Source organism: Lepidochelys olivacea, assembly GCF_965140295.1.
Source record: "Lepidochelys olivacea isolate rLepOli2 genome assembly, chromosome: 14".
Lineage (NCBI taxonomy): Eukaryota > Metazoa > Chordata > Testudines > Cheloniidae > Lepidochelys > Lepidochelys olivacea.
The window spans coordinates 23,927,136-23,950,690 of record NC_140424.1 but is presented as its reverse complement, the minus strand read 5'-3'; the positions used below and the strand labels follow the sequence as shown (position 1 = coordinate 23,950,690).

Sequence of the window (23,555 nt, the reverse complement as noted above, 5' to 3'; positions counted from 1 at the left end):
TCCGCTACGGCTCTATATCAGTGTCACTACGTCATTTATTTAATTTTCATTCTTTTATTTGTGAAAGTTATTGAGAGGTGAAAGCAGGTAAAATACCTGAACAGGTTGGGACAGTCCAAGTTTATCAGTTCAAAGTGACAGCAGAGATGAGGTATCTGCTAGTTTTCCATAGTTTTCTCTCAGGGTTACCCAGGACAACTTTGGGGAATCTCTCTCTTCAATCTGGAATGTTCCCTGAAATTGTCCAAACAGCTCAGAGATGCAGAACCATTCCCTGGATCCATTCTTACAGCTGTCTTCCCCGGAAAGCAGTCTGGCAAGTGTTCCTGTCAGCTCTTTGCTAAGTTATCTGCCAAAACACTAGAGTTTTCAGGTGCCGAAGTAGCCCTTTGCATCATGGTGAAATTATCCTCCCCCCCACCACCAAAATTTGAAATGGTGCCCCTGCGTGCACGGTACCCTACCGTGCTCCCCCAAGAGGAGCTGCATAAACAGGCAACTCTGCAAGTTCTCTGCATGCCTCTGCAAGAGACCCCCACGCCCCTCCATTTCCTTGGCCACATGTATCCTGTCCCCATGCTGGCGGCTAATCCAGTAAAAGGAGGAAAGAGCTCATCACTGCGACCACCTGAGGGATGTGTTGGGCTGAGCTCAGCTGGTCAAAGCAGGCAATAGGGACAGAATCGGAGACTTGAAGCTCCTCGAGTGACCTCTGACCTTTCCAGACCTGCCCTTCAATCAGACACAGCCATTGTAAAGTTGAATGTGATAGTAATTAGACCCATTTTAAACCCTTCACCACAGAAGAAAAAGCCCTTAGGATTCATCATGAACTATTTATTTCTCCTCCCCTGGCTCCCTGCAGACACCTCGCCTCTCCCAGGCTGGGCTCACTTGATTGCAGGAACGCAGCGGAGGGTCCAGCTTTGCTCTTTCGCTTCCATTCTTCACGTCTTTGGGTGGCTGCATTTGCAACTGAGAAGCCTGATGGAAACACTGAGTCCTCTGTCCAAAGACTCCCTGAGAACAGGGGGAGGTTCGTCTGAACTCTCAGGAGTGGAGGCTTGGCCCTTAGGGTAGGGTTACCATATTTGAACTTTCAAAAAAGAGGACACTCTGGGGGCGGGGGGGGGGCAGTTGTAGCCCTGCCCCCTATCTACTCCCTCCCACTTCCTGCCCCCTGACTGCCCCCCACAGAACTGCCAACCCATCCAACCCCCGCAGCTCCTTGTCCCCTGATCGCCCCCCCCCAGGACCCCACCCTCTATCCAAGCCTTCCTTCTCCCTGTCTCCAACTGCACCCTCCTTACACCCCCCACCCTAACTGCCGCCCTAGAACTTCCCCCCCACCTGTCCCCTGACTGCCCTGCCCCCTATCCGCACCCCTGCCCCCTGACAGACCCCCGGGTCTCCCACACCTATCCAACCACTCCCTGTCCCCTGACTGCCCCCGCAGAACCCCCGAACCATCTAACCCCCCTGCTCCCTGTCCCTTGTCTCCCCGACCCCTCTCCATATGCCCACCCCCTGACAGGCTCCCCCCAGAACCCCTGACCCATCCCACCCCTCCTGCTCCCTGTCCCCTGACTGCCCCTTGGGACCCCATGCCCTTCTCCAGCCACCCGGCCCCCTTACCCTGCTGCTCAGAGCAGTGTGTTTGGGGTGCGGAGCCAGACACAGTGCCGCGCTCCCCCGCAGAGCGCGCAGCTCCCCACCCCCTGCCCCCAGAGTGCTGCATTGGGAGGGAAATCCCGGCCCTTTGGAGACTTTTACAAATTCCTCCCGGAGGGCGATTTAAAACCCAAAAAGCCGGACATGTCCGGGAAAATCCGGACGCATGGTAACCCGACCACAGGGACTCCAGGATCTGCAGCTGCTGCCACCTCTATGGTGATTCCTCCAACTCATCACCAACCAGCTCTTCCCCATTCTGCCAGCCGGCCCCACGGTCTGACCGTGCAGGAGAACAGAAACCCTTTGGGACAGCAGGAGAGTCTCCTCAATGCCGCACTCTTTGCATGGCTTCCCGCGGTCACCGGGAAACACGACTACCCTGCCCCCAGGAGTCTCTCAAGGAGCTGCCGGCGCAGTCACTGGGCACCCACTCGTAATGGTCTCGGGCAGTGGCATTGCAGAGAGAGCTGAGCAGACCGTCCCTTCTGTGACTTCCTGAATTGCTGCCAGGACGGATTCTCCTCTGCGCTAGAGAGAGTCCCTGAGGAAAAGCAGCTGTGGTGGGGGAGGGGGCAAGACAAGCTCTCCCCCTGAGCCCTTGATTAGCAGGTAAGCAGGACTCTGGGAGCCAAGGAATCAGTGTGTGTTGCTGGGAGAGCAGAGCTGGAGAGCAGAAAAGGGTACTGGAGGAATTGTAGAAAAGTCAGGGTCATGGCCGAGTCATGGGCAGCCAGATCTAGTGGGCAGAGGCAGAGTCCACACTCACGAGACAGGAGTCGAGAGTCAGCTGGGTCAGGACACTGGAAGAGCAGAAGCAAAAGACCAAATTGTGTTCAGCACCTCAAGTCAGATGAGTCACCCCGAGTCCGGATGCCAGGAAATCAAGCCTGGGGAGTGGGAGCAGGAACAGCCAACTCGCGGTCCAGAGGGGGCGGGTGGGAGCTCGGGTGTTCAGACAGCTTCTTGTTCCTGCTGCTGGTTTAAGGAGGTCCTGGGGGCCGATTAGCTGCTCTGGGACTCTGCCAATAGGAGCCTCAAACTGGGTCTGGACTTCGTCAGTCCTAGGTAAGCAGTTTTTCGTAGGCTTCCAGGTGGCGTGCTGGAGGGTGGCTGCTCCCAGGAACCCTGCACACCCGGGTTAATGAGCCATTGTACATGACAGTGAGTGATCTCTCCCCGCTCAAACCTCCTGCACGAAAGAGTCTCCAGGGTCCCGGACGCATCCTCTGAGAATAAAAAAACACAGTCATAAGGACAAATAGGCTATGGAACAGGAGCCCCTTCTTTGTTGCAACAGCCCCAAGTGCCCAGAAGAGTGGACAGTTCTTACCTCCAGGACATGCCTGGGATCTTCCATCTAAGCCTCACTGGGACCCCTGTTTCTTGGTCTGACCGGATGAGATCTTCTGTCCCCACTGCTCCCTGCGCTGGGCTGGCTGCAGCACACATCTGTGTAAGAGGCTGGGCCAGAGAGATGTTACAGTCAGGGTCCAGGCAGCCCAGAAGGAGAACAGAGGGTCTGAAACCAGAAGATGAAGCAATCAAAACAGCGGATTCGAGAGAGTGGTTTTGTACCCTACAGGGACATCAAAGAAGGTCTGATAGGAAAGCTGAGATGTTAGTCTGGAAACTGCTAAGGCAAAGATTGTGACTTGTTAAGGTTCAGTTTAAGTCACTACAAAGTATGTTTTGTTTTCTTTGTCTGTTTGAAATTTGTCTCTTTCTCCTGCTTAGTTTCACTTAAATCTCTTCTTTGTTACTGTGCTTCCCAAAGCACCTCAGCGTTGGGTGTTCGAGTGAAGTGTGAGTCTCCAGCCTACCCAACAGGCTGAGCTGTGCCCTGTCTCTCTGAAGGTAGCGAATAATTTCTGAGTGGTGCTGGGCCCAGAGTCCAAGGGCAGTTCACCAGACATCTCCTGTGAAGCCCAAAGAGACCAAAGGAGCAGGAGAGATTCAGGCCCCACTGATCCATGGGAACTTCCCACAGAAGAGGCTACACAGGGCTCCAGACACAGCCAGCAGGATCCCTCCCACAAGCTGGGCCGTGTCCTTCCCCTGCCAGCCCCACAGCTGCCTCCCCACCCCAGCCTCAGGAAGCCCTCCCACCTCCCTGCTCTCCCCACCCACTCTCCAATACCAGGCTGTTTCCAGAATGGAAGCAGGTGCGTACCAGAGTTCACTCACCGCTAGATGCTGGCCAGGCCTCGTGTCACCGCTTTCTAGCTGGGCTAGCAACCCCGCTGATACTCACTCTTGCAGTTTGTTGGCTGAGAACTCAGCCCTCCAACCAGGTGACTGGCCTTTACTCCACTCCTTCCTGGGTCGTGCTCCTTCCAAACAAAGTCCAAAAATGTCTTGAACAGAAACAAGGTCTTCCACCCTCGTGGAGAGTTCTGCCTCAGCCTGATTTCGGCTCGGCCTGCCCTTCTTGGGTTTCCATGGTCTTCTGTGTCCCCTTCCTTAGGGACGGTGAGAGAACCCAGTCCTACCCTGGACTCCAAATCCGGTCCAGCCCAGCTGACAGGTTTGCTGAGGGGATGGTGAAACCCTATTGCTGATCAGAAGGAGGTCAGAGTCTGTTCTTTAGGAGCTGAAGGTCCGTTTGTCCTGCTGCGGGAAGTGGAGCTGGAGAGCGGAGATGTTAGGTGAAAGAGACTGCATGATTGAGTTGGAGACTGAGGGATGGGAGCCTCCTCCCAGAAACGCTCCCAGAGAACAGGTTTGAGGAGTTCTCTGGGGAGCCTCCTGCTAGGAAAAAAACAAGGGTGGCACATTGATGGAGATGTCTCTGTCCCAAGGATGGGGGAAGCTCCCAGCCAGGCTATGCAGCAGGGATCCCATTTCTCCCCCAAGAAACCCAGATGCCCAAAGAAGTCAATGGCTCTTACCTCCATGAGGGAATGGGGTCTTCCCTCTCAGCCTCTTTGAGAACTACCACTGCTTGGTTTCCTCGGACAAGGGACCTGCCCCCACTGCTCCCTGAGGTGGTTCAGCTTCTGACTGCACCCATCTGGGAGGCTGTCACACACCCCAGGGCCTAGGAGACACGGGGGAAGGAGGCTCCTCTTCATGTCAGACTCTGAGAGGTCCTTCTGCGCCATATGGGGCAGGAAGATCTCTGCCTGGGAGCACGGGGAATGGGATGGGGGTGAGATCAAGGAAAGAGGGGAGGGGTATGGGTGGGAGGGAAAGAGCTCCTGCCCCAGATGAAGGAATCTGGGGGGCCGAGGGAAGGACCAGCTCCACAGAGAGGGCAGAGAATTTCTGTGAGTGCTAGGGGCCTCCATATCCGCTTCCACTAGCCCCGCATTTACAGTGAAACAGAGCAGTACCTGCAGCAGGGAGCGGGACTTGCTCAACAGGGAGGGGAACCTTTAAGAGCATCAGACGAGCCACAGCCCTTGCAGCGCCTCGGGCATCTGGTGCAAGTGCCGGATGATGTGAAGCTGGCACATGATCTTGGCTGTGACATCCTCGTGCTGCAGGGGAACGAGAACATGTCAGAGACGGAGACACTCCCCAGGAATCAGGGAGAATTAAGGGCACCTGGAACCAGCACCATCATTTCCACCCAGCAACTGCTCATGTCTGAGTGGTGGATTCACCCTCCTGACGCCCAGGATGGAGGCTTGCTGTCCTCTCCAGTGACCTTCAGTACCAACCCCCCTTCTTGTCGGGTGGGCTCCTGCCACCTCCCCATCCGTGCCCCTGACAGCTGTTCCATCTCCAACCCACCTGGGGAGACCACTCAAGTTCCTAGAACCCTCTCCTCTACCCCTACCTCCATCCCCACCCAGGTAGGGCAGGGAGGGGGCTCTAGCAGGGTGGCGGGGGGCAGAAGGGATTCTGGAAGCAGTGAAGTGGGATGGGGAGAGGTTGAGACCTTTCCCCAAGTAACCCCAGGGACAAAAGCTAAAGCCACAGGATGGCAGCCCTGCTGAACGGGCCAGCGAATGGCGGTAGGATGGGAATGAGGCCCTGGCCCCCACCCCAAGCTCCTGAGTCGATTGCAGCTGCTTACCGTGACCCCCATCAGTTGGTGGGCTTCCCCCAGGAGGGAGTAGACGAGCACCAGCCCAGCCTGGCTGACAAGCAACACGGGGTCGTGGATGGCCAGCACTGCTGTCTGCAGGAAGGATCTCTTCTGACCAATGGAGAAGAATTTTCCAAAGACCTAAAACCAAGAGGACACGAGGCTCGAGCAGATTGGCCAGAGCCAGCCTCCAAGTCCTGGCGGTACAATGGCGTCTAGTGCCCCAAAGGGCGGGGAAGAGAGCTGCTGTGGCCAAGGCAGTTCATTCCCCAGGAGGCTTTCAGGGTCCCAGGGCTCAGGGAAGCCCCTTTATTAAAAGATCGCAGATGCTTAGGGACCAAAGCCTCCAGTGGCTCTTTCGGAAGGCAATTTATGGCAGGGGCCAGGATGGGCTAGAAATGGATCTCTAATGTGTGTGAGCAGGCCCACTCTGCTGTGCAGGGCACAGAGACGACAGGGGACCCTGTGTTGCTTCCAGCAGAGAGATCTCCTGCACCTCAGCGGCTAGCGGAGTGTATGTGGGGGAAGGTAGGGAGGGGGTTGGAGCTGACAGACCAAAGGTCTCTTCCCCGCAGCTTAGTGATTTCTCTCGTTGCTGGGAATGGCCTCTGCATCTCCTTGGTTTCTTCACAGGGAATCCAACCTGCAGCCTGACAAGGACAAGGAAACTCATGGCCCAGTCCCCATCCCAGACACTCCTCGGAGACTTTTCTTCTGCGGAAGCAATTCAGCTTGTGGGAGGCGGGACAAGCTCACACAGTCTCTCTCACGGGGCGTCTGTGGAGCAGCGTTCTGTCGATGCCCTTGTCGATCCAGGAGCCGCTCCAGGGCCTCCTCTGTGATGTTGTGGCAATCACCCATTTCACCTTTGACTCCAGGCTGGGGACACTGTGTTACGGTGTGTTCGAAGGATTGGATATTCTCACCACAGTTGTGAGACGGGGGCGGGAGGAGCGTGTCTTTGATTTTCTACTTGTGCAGCAAGTAGCCGCAACTTGGGACAGTGACAATGTGCATCTTTGGAACAGTGGCTGAGGTCCAGATACTCTGCCATTCCCTGGCCGGGTCTGGAGACATGAGGGGGGCGCATGTGGTCCATATTGGCTCTGGAGCTCACTATGTCCCCTACCCAGTTCCCAGGTTGGGGCATTCTGCTTCCTGACCGGCAATGGAATTGGGCAAAGCCCACCTCCTTTCTCTGCTTCTACAGGGTGCAGGGAATTAAACAAGGGTCTGATCAAGCAATCCTGACTGACTGACTCAGGGCTCTCCTCTCAGACACTTGGGGATTAGCCAGGGGGACAAGGAACAGAGAGACACCCAGAGCCATAATCCTATATTAACTCACCCACCCGGGGATCCTCCTTATGCCATGGAGCAATGCAGCCATGTAAGACACTCAAATCACGGCAACTAGCGAGATTCCAATGTGGGACCTTTAGCACCAGCCTGTCCCACTGGTTGCTGGATGAGGAACTCTGAGCTGGAAATAAGGAGTGGGCTCTTTTCCTGTCTCCAGGAGGCATCCACTGCAGGGAACCCAGCCAGCCACACTCCCTGAGCTGTGTCAGACCCTGGCACAGTACCCTTACCTCCCCCACTCTGGCTGTATTCTTGTAGCCCAAGAGCCTTCTGTCCTGGTGCCAGTCATAGCACCAGAGATCTTCTGCATCATGTATGGTCAGGCCTGGAAGAGAGAGAGAGAGACTTTTCTCCTCATTCTGGTTGCAGTTTCTGTGTCCTTCCAATCCCATTGGCGGCTCCACAGTGGAGTGGAGAAGAACAGAGGCAGAGAGAGACTTGTCCTCCAGCTGGGGTCAGTCTGAGAGAAATGGTCTGGGGTCCCATTATCCACCTGTGGTCACTCTCAGTCACCTATTGGGTTCTGTGTCCCAGCTGGGTTCCTTACCCCTCTGTTGGAGCAGCAGCTGGTAGAGCCGATAGGTCCCCTCCCTGGCCTGCCGGCTGATGTCCTTGTCTGGATCGCTGACAAACAGAGCCAGCTGGGCCACATGGTGACCCATCCTGGGGAACTCGGCAGAGATCTAATGGAAGAGAGAGGAGAGGGGACTCCATCAGCATTTTCCTGTCAGCTCCCCTGGGCCAGAGGGCTCCTTCCCCTTTGCTCCTCTGCAGGAGATGCTGGGGGAGAGGAGCTTGAGATCGATCCTTCATTTGCTCTGCTGCCAAGGGAGCACGGAGCTGCTTTGGGATGCCAAGCAGGGGCTGGAGCATGGGCCCCTTAAAGGCCCAGGGGCAACACTGAGCCAGGACAAGAAGAACTTGACTCAAGCCTAGCTCAGTCCCTGCTCTGACTCTGCCTCCCCATGAAGAACCCTCCTAACCCACAGCCCCGGGAGCAGCAGATCCTGCAGCCCGCTGGAGCCAGCCCGCCTCCGCCTGGAGCCAGCAAGCTGGGGTTGGAGGTCACTTACGTCAAACTCAGGGAGGGTGACTGTGTATCTCAGCAGGGCTGTGCTGCTCCTGATGGCCCTGGCTCGCTCCTGCGACACCCTGGACACAACCCACAAGTTGATATCCTGTGGGGAAAGGAGGCAGGTCAGACTCAGTGGCCAGGTGCACCTGCTTTGCAAATGAGCCCCCCATACCCCCAGCCCCAGGGGCCTGAGACATTCTGCACAGGGGGGAATATCTGAGGCCTTGATGGCATAGCTTTAGAAAGGGATTCTTTCCCCCAGGACGCAGCTTGTACCCTGCAGGTCACAACTTGTCAGCGTCTCTCTAGATTCAGACAATGTTCGGGGTCGGGGCTGGTCCCCTCCTCCCAGAACTCCTGATTCCTGAACAGTTCACCAAAAAGGAGACTGAACCCTCGGCCCTTCTCTGCTACGAAAATCTTTGGGCGGATGGAGGGAGTGACTGAGAACACAATCCCCCCAGGAATTTCAGAGCAGATCAGAGGGAAGGGCTGATTCCCTGGGATCCTCCTGTTTCTCTAGGAAGGAGCGTGTGCCTCTTCTCTGAGAACCATCTCCCAAATCTCATGGGGTGTGTGTGTTGGAGGGGTGGGGGAAAGGTGGGTTTTCAGACTCTCACTCCCCAAGACAGCCAGGAGCCGTGTGGTTAGTGCTCAGCAGAACCAGGCAGAGCTCTGGCTTGAAGTCCCAGCTCCTTCCTTTGTCCCTCAAGAAGGAAGGACCTGATACTGCTTGCACTGACCTCCCCAACCAAGGACGGCCCACTGGGGACCCAGCTAGGAGGACACAGTAGAAAATGGATCTTCCAGTCTCTCCTTACCAGTCCTCCAAAGAGTTCAGGTGAAATGGGGCTCACCTCCAAGATGAAGTGGAGCCTGTCTGTGTCTGGGGACTCTGCCAGCAGGTTCCCCAGCATGGCATCCAGGACCTCTGGGATGACTTTGTGCAGAGCCTGCAAAGCATGGGTCAGAGTTAGGAAACCTGGGCCTACACCTGACACAGGATGGGAAGAGGGGTCTCTGGGAAGCACTGGGGAGACTCCCAAACACATCTCCTGGACTCTCTCCTTCACATCCCACTGCAGGCAATTCGCAAGAATTGATGACCCCTGGACCTTTGATCCATGAGCTTAGCAGGTCTTTGCAGAGGGCCTTGTAGGCAGAAGAGTATGAAACAGCCAAGTTGCTATGGATGGAAGCTGGGCTTCTGGGCAAAACAGGGCTTATGAAAGAAAGAAAGAAAGAAAGAAAGAAAGAAAGAAAGAAAGAAAGAAAGAAAGAAAGAAAGAAAGAAAGAAAGAAAGAAAGAAAGAAAGAAAGAAATCCCCCAGGGAGGGGCAATCTCTTCCCTGCTGGAGGCAAGGATTCAACCCTGCAGCTTGTTCCATCTCCGCTACCCCACCCCTAAATCTGGAGCTCCAGCTAATCAAGGGAGCAGGGACCAAGGACCACTCTGGAAAAGTAAGAGGATGGAGGAGGAGGAGGTACCTGGATGTCGGTGGTGTCCTTCTCTGTGCCCAGGGTGAAGACAGAGTGAAGGGCAGCTCGCAAGAGGTGGGTCTCTAGGGCTGGCTCCAGGGCAGGTTTCATGGTGCTGGCAAGAGAGAGGAGCTGGTATTAGACTGTGCAGTATGGGGGTGGGACTGTCTCCAACAAGGACACCAACCCACAGGGATAGAGGCACAGGCTGGCGAGAATGGGAACTGAGGCACTGAGCTTGAGAATGACAAGGCCAAGGCGTCCCAGACAAACAGTGGCAGGACAGGAATAGCTCCTGTTCTCTGGAGCCTGCTGCCCCTCCTGTATCTGAGCCCGGGAGTGAGCCCCTCCCCAAGGCCACTGTCATGTTATGGGAGTGAAAAGAAGAGCCCCACCAGGAGAGAGTGACCCTTCCCACCCCACCATCTCTGCCAGAGGCACCAGGCACCAGAGTTTGTGTGTGTGGTTTTTGGGAGGGGGGTGAGGGGGTGAGAGAACCTGGATTTGTGCAGGAAATGGCCCAACTTTATTATCATGCACATTGTGTAAAGAGTTGTCACTTTGGATGGGCTATCACCAGCAGGAGAGTGAATTTGTGTGAGGGGGTGGAGGGTGAGAAAACCTGGATTTGTGCAGGAAATGGCCCAACTTTATTATCATGCACATTGTGTAAAGAGTTGTCACTTTGGATGGGCTATCACCAGCAGGAGAGTGAATTTGTGTGAGGGGGTGGAGGGTGAGAAAACCTGGATTTGTGCTGGAAATGGCCCACCTGATGATCACTTTAGATAAGCTATTACCAGCAGAACAGTGGGGTGGGAGGAGGTATTTTTTCATATTCTCTGTGTATAAATAAAGTCTGCTGCAGTTTCCACGGCATGCATCTGATGAAGTGAGCTGTAGCTCACGAAAGCTTATGCTCAAATAAATTGGTTAGTCTCTAAGGTGCCACAAGTACTCCCTTTCTTTCTGGGAGGGACAGTGACGGTGACTCCCAGCCTTGGGCCTGAGCAGCACTGGGGTGAGGGGAGCCGGCGGGGTGAGGGGGGTGGGGCTGTCTTGGTACCAGAGGTTGCCCACTGCAGCCAGGGAGTGGGCGAGGACGGTGCTGGGTGACGAGTCATCGGGTAGCTCCTCGATGAGCTCCTGTGAGACGCGAAGGACACAAAGGAGCATGTGAGATTCAGGCCCGACTGACACCTCCCAGGGAGGAGATGACACAGCCAGTGCCTCACATGGCCAGAAGGATCCCCCACCACCTCCCGCTCCTACGATTCCTTCCTGCCCATCCGACTTGCCCCCTTCCCGGATTCCTGCCCAGCTCACTCCCAATCCCCTTCTCTCCTCCTCCCTGTCAAAACTGCCCCCATTCAGCCCCATCCCGACGACCAAGCTGGGACCATGTGATTCCTTGTCCCCCACTCTCAGCTGCCCCACAGCCTCACAATTCCCGCCCTCCCTCCAGTTGCCGTATGGAGTGTCTCACTCACCACGATCCTCTTCACCACAGCCACCTTGCAGCAGCGCGGCTCCAGCGTGTCCTCCCCTCTCTCCCGTGCAGCCAGACATGCGGGGTAGATGGCCTGAAGGAACAGGAGCTGCTGCCCCTCATCCTGGACCCACCAGGAGTGGGGTATAGCGAGAGAGAACCTGTTAGCGAGGGACCTTCCTGCCCTACCCACACCAGCTCCAGGGCTCAGGCCTCAATGGGAGATTGTGGGGACCCACCTATTCTCCAAATCCCCCACCACTCCTACGCAAGCAGGATCAGGAACTGGGACAGTGCCTGTCGGGGGAGACGACCTCGGCTCTTGTGGGACAAACACCCCCATCTGGGGGTCCCACACTATGGATGTAAAAGGGCCCCATTAGGGGTGGTGGATCAGGAGGGACAAGACCCTCGGCAGGGGGTGGGGATGCTGGGAAGGGACAGGGTAATCTTGGTTCCAGCCCAGGTGGGGAACATTCGTACCTTATCTCTGCACTGGAGCTGCTCTCGGATGACCTTGAGAGCAGCTTCATCTTTGGCTACGTCCACCCCTTCCTCCTGCTCCGAATCCAGGGGGGTCCCTGCACCAGGGAGGGAAGGACAGGGGAGTGGTGGGCAGAGCAGGATTCAAGACCCCCATTCCCACCTCAGGCCCCCAGGGCAGATCAGGCCCCAAACCCCCCTCTCAGGGATGCCTTCAGCCCCCAACAGCTGCCGAAGCCCAGAGCAGAGCCCCCCTCCCCTGCCCAGGACTCCAGGGGAGGTGCCTGTTCCCCCCGCCCGGAGCAGCAAGGACCAGAGTGGCAGCAGCTCTTCACGCCCCCACCCCCAGGTCCCCCTGCGGAAGGGGCAGCTGTGTGATGGCTGCTGCTGTCCGTGGGGTTCGCGGGGCTCAGGCCAGACACCTGGGCTGGGAACCCCCCCCCGTACCCCTGGGAGAGTGTCTGGGCCCAGGGTGTTCACATCCCGTCCTCAGCCCTCCCGGAGCCCAGCCTGGCTCCTCACCTGGAACAAAGCAGTGGCGCCCGTCGGCCTGGCTGCTGCCAGAGGCCCAGGTGCTGCCGCTGTCCCAGGCTGAGCTGCCGGTGCTGGGACAGGGACCTTCCCCCTCCTGGCCGGCGGGGGCTGGAAGGGCCTCAGAGACCGGGCAGGGCGAGGCCTCCTGATGGGAAGGAGGGCTGGGCTCCTGGGGCCGCTGCTGCCCACACAACCAGCCCCAGAGCCACCCTGCCCGGCGCCCCTCCTGGGCTGGGTCCTGTCTGCCAAACCGCAGCCTGGCCAAGCTCCACTGGGGCCTGGTCGGGGCCTCTCCCAGCTCGGCGCCTGCGCCGGGAGCCGGGGTCCTTTTCCAGAAGGCCGGGCACTTCCGCCGTCTGGCCTGGACGGGACCTGCTTCCCCGCCAGCGGGGACGCAGGGCTTGCTCTGCCCCTTGGGAAGACGGCAGCTGCTTCCCTCAGGCTCTGGGGCCACCTGCAGAGCCTTCCTCCGCAACATCCGCAGGAGCCTGGCCATCCTGGAACCGAGCAGGGAGCAGGGGTGAGTCTGGGCTCAAGGCAGCCTTTCACTCCTGGGCCTTTTCCGTCCCTCCTCCTCCCTGCTCCAACCACAGCCGCACCCTCTGCCCCCACAGGAGTGCAGAGAGTGCCATCTACACACACGGGCAGGAGTTCATTGCATGATCTGCTCCCAACGTTCCCCCTCGTAATCCCTGCTCCTGCAATAGCCAGGAAGTCTCATCCTTTTCCAGCAATGGGGTCAGTCCCAAAGACCATCGGTTACTCTGGACAAGCAGCCCCCTCCTGTCGTCCCAGGCCACTCTCCCGCCCAGGCTAGAGAAGGAACAGAAGCCAGGAGCCCGGACTTCTCCTGGGAAACCATTCTCCACATCAAAGTCACAAAGACCGTAAGCACAGGAAGACCAGGGCCCTCCTCGTTCCCCATTGATTTCCAGGCTCAGCAGCTCACAGGGTCTGGCCCAGCTCAGAGACTCTCAGCCTGGGGAACAGTGTCCCACAAGGGAAGGGCTGGGAGCCCCTTTGCTGGAACCTTTCCAAACACACTGGAGACGGCTCTGAAGAAGCCCCTGCCTGGCCTAAGAGTGAGGGGCTCTTGGGGGCTGTTTGCAAAGGAAATCCCCCTTTGGAGATAGTCTCTCCCCCTGTTTCTGCCTCTCCCCAGACAGACAGGGGAAGACACCGAGGAATCCGAATGCCACTCACTTGCTCTCAGTGATGGGATGATGGATGGCGGATGTTCAGGGTCAGCAGACGTCCGTCGCCCTCCTCCTCACTCTCCAAGCCCAAGGCAGGCTGGAGAGGGTGGTGACCTCAGGAGTTTCCCTGCCCAGCCAGCAGGCAGGGTGATGACACGAGGGCGATCGACTGGCTGTAAAAACAAGAGTCTGTCTGATTGCCAAGGGACGGAGAAACTCAGCCAGCAGCAGGGGGATGCCGAACACTGCCCTAGGGCGGAGGTGACAGCGCCTCCAGGATCCTGACATTCCAGCACTTTACCCACCTTCCTGGAGCCTCCCAACCCTGCTGGGCTGTAGCGATGGGACCTCAACCCAACTGTTAGCAAACGGGCGTCACCTACCAGCTCAGGGTCACACTGAGTGTCAGAGCCATGGATGGACCCCTTCACTAACCACTGCCGCACACTCCCTCCCACAGCTGGCAATTGCAACCAGGCCCTAATGGCTGGTCCCCCTGACTTTGAGAGGGAGGGTCACTCCTGCTTCCATTGCTGCCTCTTGATCTGTGGGACTTTGGGCAAGTTGCTCCCCCTCTCTATGGCTCTCTGGGACTCACATCCCTGAATGGGCTTTAAAAAAGACAATGGTTAAAGTTTGGCCCCAATTAATTCTTGTTTCTCGAGACTAGCCATTTTAGCAAAGTTTAGAGTTCTTGACATTCAGCACCTGGAAACATTCCTTTCTCCTTCGCAGACGGCCTTAACATCCCTTATCTCACCCAGGCTCCCTGCTGCCTGGAGTTAGAGAATTGACCCTGTTCCCATTGGACCTACCCAAGGTGTCACACAGCAAAGCGGTCACGGAGCCAGAAAGAGAACACAACAGTCTTGACTCCTGTTCTAACAGACAACAACCCCCCCGGAGGCAGTGATAAAGTCCAGGAAATAAGGTGTGAACATTTGCATGGAAACCGTTTTCTGTCAGAAAATCCATTCAGACGAAACCACTTTGTTTCTTGAAAGCATAACAAGTAGGATGAAAATTCTCTGCAAAAATATTTGTTTGCAAAACAAGAGCATCTCCTCTCCGTCACAGTGCATTAAACTGTCTCGTCGTACACAAAGGGGAGACACTATGCTCTAGAAAATTAGATGAGATGCTTCAGTCTAAGCTAAGTAGTTGCTGCTCTTCACAATTTCAAAACAATAAAATAGAAATGAGATTGAATATTAGGTCATAATCTGCTATGGCTCAGTGTGATAGGACACCCCCTAGTCTGCACTGCTCCAAGTGACACTCTTCAGTGCATCCCCAGCATCCACCCATGGTGAGGTAGGTGGGAGAGGATTGTTATTTGTACTTGACAGAAGGAGAAACGAAGGCTGAGAAAGGAGCGGGGACTTCTCTTAGCTGATGCAACCAGTCAGTAGCAGAGTTGCTCTCAAATGAGCTACAGACCAACAATTGTTCCTAGTAATTATTCAGCAATTATTTCAGAAGAATTGGAATGTTCGAGAGGATCATGAACTGCTCCGAGACAATGAATGGAGAGCAGCGTCAACATTGGTCAGACATCTAACTGGTTGTGACTTATTTGCTTGGTCATAAAAGAGAACAACAAAGACCAGAGTTTCCTCCCTGTCAATAGCCCCCTCCTCAGCCAATCAAGGTTGATACTTTGAGGAGTGGGAGGGTAAGGGTTCTCATCAAATAGCCCAAAGAATGGCCCTGGTCACCACCAAGGGGATCACTCTCGGAGCACTAGTCCAGTCTCACCTCTCTGTGAGGGCCTCCCACAACCCCCCCCCCCAGCCTCCTCTCCACACACAGAGCTCCTGGTGGTGGGAGGAGAACAGAGGAAAAGGACAAAGGAAGCAAGAAGAGAAAGGTAGGAGGGACAGAGGAAAAGGGAAAACAAAAAGGAGAAACCCCAATGTCCCCAGTAATTCTAAGGGACAAAGTCCTAGGTCGGAAATAAAATACTGCCCCCACAAGCTAATGTTTTCCTTTCCTAAAAATCAGCCGGCACCTGATGGATCAGACTGAACAGGTTCCAAACCTCTCCGAGGCTCTTACCTTCTCTACAGGGACGTCTCTTTTCAAGCAAAACCACTAAAAGAAAAGGAGAAAACTCCGAAGAGAATCCTCCTTGCGCTCACGAATGTGAAAGTGAATGCTCTCTCAGTCCTCCAGGAGAGACCTCGAGAAGGAGACGTGCTGAAGCAAAGCCACAGGGATCTCCGAGGTTGCCCCTGTCCTGCTCCCCTGTCCTGCCTGGCTGATGTCAAGATCTCTCTGTGAGGTCATCGCCTCCCCACCACCTTTGTCCAATAGGCTGAGGTCCTGCCAAAGGCCCTTGTGATGTCACTGCCACACCCACCCCTCTGCTGCAGTGCTGATGTCCTGCCCCTGACAAGCCACATTGGATGTTTGAGCTGCTTCCCCTGGATCACCCCTCTCAATGAGCGTTCATTGTGGGCTCAAGCCGAACACAGTAAAACATCAGAGGCTTCTCCCTGTGCTACGCTCAGTTTTTCATAAATTAGCAGACTTTATGGACAGAAGAGACAATTAGAGCATGTCTTCTGACCCCCTGCATATCACATGCCTTCTGTAGAGCATAGGAGCTAGTTTTTGACTACACACCTTCCAGAAAGGCATCTAGTCTTCATTAGAAGACATCAAGAGCTGGGGAATTCCCACCACTTCCCTTTCTAGTTTGTTCCTTTGGTGATTCATCCTCACGGTTGAATATGTGTGCCCTCTTTCTCATATGAATTGGTCTCTTTTGAGTTTCCAGCCACTGGGTCTTGTTATGCTTTTCTCTGCTAGATTAATGAGCCCTTTAATACCCGATATTTTCTCTCCATGAAGTCACTTCAACACTTCAATGATGTCACCTCCCGATCTTTTTTATAATCTAAACAGGCTGAGCTCTTTCAATAGCTCACTAGCGTCTGCCAGGAAGGGAATCCCCACAGAGGGACACCGTAATCTCCCAGGGCGGGAAAAGGCTCTCACTGCCATTTCTTAACCTCATGGGGTATTCTCCTGTTCTGCCAACCCCACTTCTATTTAAGCATCTCCAGGTGCCTGAGGGAGCAGGAACCAAAGGCCATCCTGCATCTGGGACAGAGATGGAGGTTGATGACCTACCTGCCCATGGTGACCATGGTGCAGGACAGCCCTCAGGACATGCGAATGCAGCTCCAGATCTGGGAGCAGCTTCCCTTTGCTGGCACGAGACCTTGCAAGTTGAGGGGGTGAGACAGGCACTAACTTTTGGAAACCCTCAGTGGGATCAGAGGGTAATGGTTTGTAGAAAGTGGTGTTGGACAGCTTTACAAAAACTAGACAAGAACGGTGCATGTTCCAGGGCAGCTCCAGCCCTGGTGCTGTCAGTGAGACGTGTCCTCCCAGCCCTGCCTGACGGGTCTTTCTGTTTCAGAACCTCATTGTAACTGCAAGAAAAGCCCAACCTGTGGAGTTGTGGTTGCACTGAGAGTTGTATCGTCTGCTTTGATCGCTGTCATCATTGCTCTGGCAGGTGAGTTCCCAGCTTCCGCCCTGCTCCCTTCCCCTCCATCTACAATCTCCGTGCATCCCATTCCCCGTGACCTGCCACGGTCCCTCTCTCCTCCCGGCCTGTCTGGCTTCTGCCCCTGGGACAGAGGATTCCTGGGGGATGTTCCTCCCCGACCCTCCTCCTGCTCCCTCCCAGACCCCTGCACCTGGGCACTCTCTGTGTCGGGACGATCTGACTGACATTAGCCCCCCCCCCCCCCTCCAGCCCATCTCTGAGCACTTTGGACCCAAGTCACCTTTGCCACGTGCCGTGAAGCAGTCCCTGACCAGGGTGTCCAGTGGGACAGTGTGCAGTGCAACCCTGAGCCCTTTGCCTTCCCTGTGTTGCTCTGAGGTTACCAGCCTGGCCTTCCTGGATCTTCAGGTCACGCCTGTGGCCGGGCGGCAGGTGCTGCCGTGTTATTGAAAGGAGCCGTAGAGCTCAGTCTAGACCCCTCCACCAGCGCAGTGTGGAAACCCACCAATCGCTGAGCGTGGCCATGAAGGGTCCCTTAGCACCATTCACTCCCCCGGGCTGCCCAGACAGCGTGTGCTCGTGCAGAGGGCTTCTGTTTGCCGTGAATATGAACCCTGCTGTATCCCCCCGTCGTCTGGGGCAGGGCGTGCTGGAGGCTGTTGGGGGTGAGATTTCTCTACTGCCCTGGGATCCGATCACTGGGCCCCAGGAGGGTTTAGCAGCTGGCAGAGGGGATTGAATCCAGGTCTGTCTGCATTAGGAATCCTCTGTGCCGATGTCATGACATCCGTGCAGTTGAATTGGGGCAAACCGCTAAAGGAGACGCACCGCACTGGTGCACAAAGCAGCTTGCCTTGGTGCAGTTCGCTGCAGGAAGTTACCAGAGCGAGCCGCACTGCTCCAGCGCATCTTCAGGAGGTGTTTGCCCTGATGTCACTGCGTCACTGTGATTATACTGGTGCAGATTGCTCGGATACAGATGGGCCCTGAATCCCAGCTCCCTGCTGTAATGGCAGGCTGTTGCAATGGGCAGCATTGGCTCTCACTGTGTAAGGTGGGAATCTGTGAGCTTAGGGTTGGTTACACACCTGCAGGTGCAGGGAGCTCTGCAGAACATGTGGCATCTGACCTGGAGATGGATGGTGGAGACAGCCTGTGCCATCAACTGTTAGTCACTGACTTCTCTGCTCAGTTCAGTAGGGGAGGGGTGTGGGCTACCGTGCACTGGACAATTAAATCTACAGGGTCAGACATGCCTTGTGAGTGAGTTGAACACATGCTCGTTTTCTGATCACCGCTGCCACGTTTCCTAACTCTTCCCGACTCAGAGTGTCTGTTCCACGCTGAGCACCAACCACATGGGAAGGCTTGAAAACCAGCTACCGAGTTACTGTGGTGCAAAGAAAAGTGATGTGGTCAAAAATATCTGGAGGGGTTTGAGTCCGACTCCTCTCAACTAGACAGGCCTTTCAAATCCTCTTTGGTGTCACTTATGGGTGACCCCCCTGCTGCTCTTTCATGGCTCTGAAAGGGTTACACTGCCGTGAGGGCTTCCAGAAAGTGCCTTTCTTGCTGCTGTGTTTGGGGAAAGAAAAGTCTGCAGGTAGGAGGTGAATAAAGTTACATCATTCCTGGCCCACAGTGCAACAGGTCACTTCCCATGGCTGTGGTTTCTGGCACCCCCTTGTGGCTTTCATGTCCCTGAGTGAAAGTTCCCACGTTCTTCTCAGTTGTTCACCTGCTGTTTGTTGCGAGGTTGAAGGTCCAGCTGTTGATCTTGTGCCTGGAGTGAAATGCTCTGAGCTGTGTCAGTCCCTCCCAGGCTGGGAGTGTCCCTGGAATCCTTCTTGCCAGGCAAATTTATTGTGACAAACACCTCTGTCCCCCTGTGTCTGATTGCCCTGGACCAGCCCCAGCTGGGGATCCCAGTAGGCTTGGCAAGCCGGTCAATTGACTGCCTGTTTGGCTGCAATCAAATGCTCCAGCGAGAGCCCTGGGGGTAGGAGTAAGCCTGCCTTTCGGATTGCGCCTTGGAGCCTCACTGGTGTTTTTCAGAACTTGGTTTCAGTGTTTTGCCTTTTTTTTCTGAGTTAAAATAACTCAATGAAGTACAGGAGTACTTGTGGCACCTTAGAGACTAACCAATTTATTTGAGCATGAGCTTTCGTGAGCTACAGCTCACTTCATCGGATGCATACCGTGGAATATGCATCCGATGAAGTGAGCTGTAGCTCACGAAAGCTCATGCTCAAATAAATTGGTTAGTCTCTAAGATGCCACAAGTACTCCTTTTCTTTTTGCGAATACAGACTAACACGGCTGTTACTCTGAAACCTGTCAGTGAAGTACATTTTTTAAAAAAAATTAGGTAGATCCGTATCTATCTAAAGCTAAACCTACTGGAGACAATGACGTCTTGCTCTTTTTAGTTACTGTTCTGCTAAATTTAGTATTTTAAAATATCTGATCACTATCTGACACATTTGACTGGTCAATTGACCAATTTTTGTACCAGTCAAATGCCCAATTCTAGGTGCAACTCTTACCCTCCGTGTGACTGTCTCATTCTCAGTGCTGGCATCTAAGCTTTCATCAGCTGATCTGTGCCCCCCTGCTGGACCCTCGTGCCCAGACAGCTGGGTCGGATACCGAGGGAAACGCTACTATTTCTCCGAGAGGGAAGGGAGCTGGACCGACAGCCAGAGCCGCTGCTCTGCACCAGGTGCCTCCCTGGCTGGGATCGACAGTGAGCAGAAAATGGTGAGAGACTCTCGAATTGCCAGACACTGGCCTTGGCTCAGCTGCGGGTGCTGCAGTAGGACCTGGGCTCTGCCCCTGCGGGGTGAGGAGCAGCTCTGACCCCTCCCGTGCTGGGAGGCCGGAGTGAATGAACTTCCAGGATCTGAATCCCAGCCCTGGCTGGGCCCAGGGCCCTACTGTCAGTGTGTGATCACAGGGATTGCCCATTCTCCGCTCCCCGCTCCCCAAATAGGGAGACAGCTTCTGCCTAGGGCAGGGCTGGCTCAGGCATCTCCTGGCCTGCTGGCTGCTGGAGAGGGACCGAGAACCCAGCCAGTGCTCCTGTTGTGGGGATGGGAAAGGAGCAGCCAGCTGAGGAGGCGGGGGAGGAGGGGATCCTCTCACATTGACCCCTCCCACTTCAGCTTGACTCGCTCCCTCCTCCTGCCTTGGTGTGGTGAGCGGGGGCTGATCTGTGAGAAGAGACGTCTCTGCAGAGAGTTCAGACCCAGCAGCTGCCCCCAGCCCAGGGGGACCTGGGGTGTGGGTGACTGGGAGCACTGGGGCCGGGCTGCTGTGTGCGGTGGGAGGGTTAAGACTGCCCGGGTGGTCTTGTGCTTTGCAAGAGGGAGGGGAAAATCCCCCCCCCCCTGAAAATAAACTGAGCGCCCTTCAATATGCGACTGGGATTCTCTGCAGCACAGAGCCCTGGAGGGGCGGTGGGGGAAGCATGGGAGTGGGGCTGATACCTGCTGTCCCTCAGCTTTCTTTAAGGCGTTCCTGCTGCGCCATAAGGGTGTCTATGACCACTGGATCGGCCTCCGGAGGGAGCAGGGTCAGCCCTGGACATGGGCCAACGGCAGCGAATTCAGGGACCTGTGAGTCTCTCTCACCCCTCTGGACTAATTCCCTGGGCTTGGGGATTCTGGTGTCTGAGCAGTTTGAGCTCAGGTAGATCCACCATTCAGTGCTAGTGAAACCACCAGACACGACCCTGGTCCGTTCGCGTCCTGCGTGTATCGGAGACCGATGGGAGCCGGCGTGTCCCTGAACTCTCGGCTCCTCCCCGCAGCACGGTGCTGGGCCAGAGACAGAGCCCGCCATAGCCGGAGATGCCCTCGCAGCGCGCTGGGATTTCAGCTGGGACACTCGCTGTTCTCCCCCAGCCCTCTTCAGCAAGGTCCCTGGGGTGTCTGACCCCCCCCTGGGGAAAGGAGACAGCAGGAGCTCAGGTTAACAGTGGCCGCTAGAGAGGGCAGCATGCCGAGCAGTGCATGGCAGGTGCAGGTCCCGCTGGGGATTGCAGCCGGCAGGTTTGAGTGACTTGGCTGGTGAGGCCTCTGAATCCGCAGCAAGGCACCGATGTTAAAGGAGCCTGCGGTTCACAGGTGCTGGACGCCTGGGGCTCCCACGGGAACGGGGTACAGTAGTGATGGCTGCCCAGCCAACACCCCGCAATGGGTTTCAGTGGGCTCCAAGTGTGATCACAAAACCTTGAGCCTGGAGCAGGGTTTGAACCCCGGAATTCAGCACTAGAAGCATGAGCCTCTGCCATAGGAGCGAAAGAATCCACTTCTTTAACTGAAACCCCCCCTGATTGATAAAGCTCTTATGCAGGCCAGCCATTAGAGGGGGATGGAGACCCCCCACTTCCCTGGTCTGGTTTACTTCAGTACTTTGAAAACTCAGGCTGTTATGGCGCTGGGTCAGGGCTCCCCAATGGACAGTCCCCATTCTGCTGTATTGGACCCAACCTTTGGATCCCACCTGCTTCCAGCCTCACTGGATCTGAATAGCCACCAGACACTGTCCTGAGTTCGGGCCTCTGTGGCCCTCTCCTGGGGTACAGACTCCCTGTCTGGTTCCCTCCTTAGGAGGTGGGACCCTGCAGATCAGCTGCTATAGGACCCAAAACCAGGTCTGAACCCTCCCAAACCTCCCGAGAGGCATGTTGTCCCTAGAGCTCCACCCTCCACTCCAGAGGAACTCTGGGAGGGTCACGGGAGGGTTACAAACAGGGCACTCATGCTTTCACAAAGGAACTTCTTCAACACTCTCTTTTTCCCCCATCCCCAATGGAAAGCTCAGGAGTTATAGATCAATGGAAAAGGAAACCCCTGAATGCAATTTCCTCTTTCAGTGTCATCTTGGTTCTGCTCCATGTGTTTCAAGGAGGGGAGATTCCTCCTGCCCCCCGCTTTTCCTGCTCGGTCGTCTGATTCTGGTGATGGTCTACCCCTCTTGTTAGAGGACCGGTCCCTTTTGACAATCAGTCTAAGAAATTCTCTCCATCCTGCTGGGGACTTTCCATTCTCCAGTACCCCTGTGGGCTGCTCAGCATAGAGGGTCACAAACAGTCAGTGGTTCTGCAAAGCCCCCGCTGTCCTGAGCTCTGCTCCTGAGGGGCTGGGAGAGTAGCTGCTCCGCTCTCAGGCCTGCACTGTGGAGAACGGCTCCCCTGGCTGGGAATGGTGTGAAATGCCTGGCCACTGCCTGACTGCAGCTCCCTGGCTTCTGTGTTGCAGGTTTCAGATAAGAGGAGGAGGTGACTGCGCGTATCTGAACGAGGAGAAAGGGGTCAGCAGCTCACGGTGCTACATGGAAAGACGGTGGATCTGTAGCAAACCTGAGGTGTATGTGATGGGAAAAGAGACTGCACTGGAAGGGGGCTCGAAATGAGACTCCTAGAAGTGACACTGATCCAACTCACACCTACTTGAACGAGCCAAGTCCCCATTCGTCAGCCTGGCCAGGATCTCAAAATCAGGCAGCGGGGCCCTCAAGCATTAAGTGTGTCTCGTTTAAACTGTGGATTCTTCGTATGTGCCTTCTGCTTTTGAACCTTTAAACTCAGGGTCACATTGTCAAGCTTTTCTCTGCAGCTGAGAGGGAGTGATCTCATGAGAAGGAGTCTCAGCCACACGCTGGGGAAATGAGAGAAGGGAAGGCCTTGTTCGTTTAGACTCCAGAACAGCATTTCTCAAATGCAGCCACCAGCTGATTGTTTTGCAGCCACAAGAGCCTCCAAAGTGCCCCAACAATCGCTGAGATATTAGGTATTAAAGGTGCCTTCTAAATGCCATAAATCCTAATGCGCGCTCCCTTTTACATAGTACCATGCCGGCAGAGCTGAGCTACATCGGTGTGGTTTTCTTCGAAGTCGCAAAGTGTATTCTTTGGCTGAGAACATAAGAAGGGCCAGACTGGGTCAGAGCAAAGGTCCATCCAGCCCAGTATCCTGTCTGCCGACAGCGGCCAATGCCAAGTGCCCCAGAGGGAGTGAACCTAACAGGCAATGATCAAGTGATCTCTCTCCTGCCATCCATCTCCACCCTCTGACAAACAGAGGCTAGGGGCACCATTCCTTACCCATCCTGGCTAATGGCCATTCATGGACTTAACTTCCATGAGTTTATCCAGTTCTCTTTTAAACCCTGTTATAGTCCTAGCCTTCACAACCTCCTCAGGCAAGGAGTTCCACAGGTTGGCTGTGCGCTGTGTAAAGAAGAACTTCCTTTTATTTGTTTTAAACCTGGTGCCCATTAATTTCATTTGGTGGCCCCTAGTTCTTGTGTTATGGAAACAAGTAAATAGCTTTTCCTTAGTCACTTTCTCCTCACCACTCATGATTTTATAGACCTCTAACCACTGTGTTTACATCTCATGTTACTGTAGCTCTGTAAGTGGCTATGGGCCATCTCAGTGTGGTGTTTGGGTAGGTTGCGATTGTTCATGGGGGCGGGGAGGTGAAAGAGTTAAAAATGTGACTGGGTATCAGAAAGTATTTCAAATAATCTAGTGCCAGAACATGACCTTGAATGTGACAGCAGGTGGCTCCTCTGGGACCTTCTGCGAAGAAAAACAAAACAGAGAAAGAAAAAGGAACACTTCAGCACCAGGGGGAAAGGCAGTTTCCTGTGTTTCTGAAGCCACCCGATTCCGTTTCTGAGCAAGTTGCAGTGTGCGAG

The 23,555-nt window shown here is 55.2% G+C and overlaps 1 protein-coding gene and 1 long non-coding RNA gene across 2 annotated transcripts; one reads left to right on the top strand and one right to left on the bottom strand.

Moving 5' to 3' along the window:
- Positions 1-2,794: 2,794 nt before the first annotated feature.
- LOC311530718 lies at positions 2,795-4,177 on the bottom strand. Its single transcript, XR_014714076.1, has 3 exons — positions 3,926-4,177; positions 3,005-3,193; positions 2,795-2,900 (listed from the first exon to the last, which is right to left on the bottom strand). It is a non-coding gene; the product is annotated as an uncharacterized lncRNA (long non-coding RNA).
- A 10,674-nt stretch (positions 4,178-14,851) lies between these two features.
- LOC311530193 (C-type lectin domain family 2 member D-like) lies at positions 14,852-23,160 on the top strand (the record flags this gene model as incomplete). Its single annotated transcript, XM_084646671.1, has 5 exons — positions 14,852-14,873; positions 16,756-16,854; positions 19,421-19,608; positions 20,362-20,465; positions 22,113-23,160. 5 exons carry the CDS (start codon positions 14,852-14,854, stop codon positions 22,264-22,266), a joined length of 567 nt encoding a protein of 188 aa, XP_084502797.1. The 3' UTR covers positions 22,267-23,160.
- Positions 23,161-23,555: the final 395 nt, after the last annotated feature.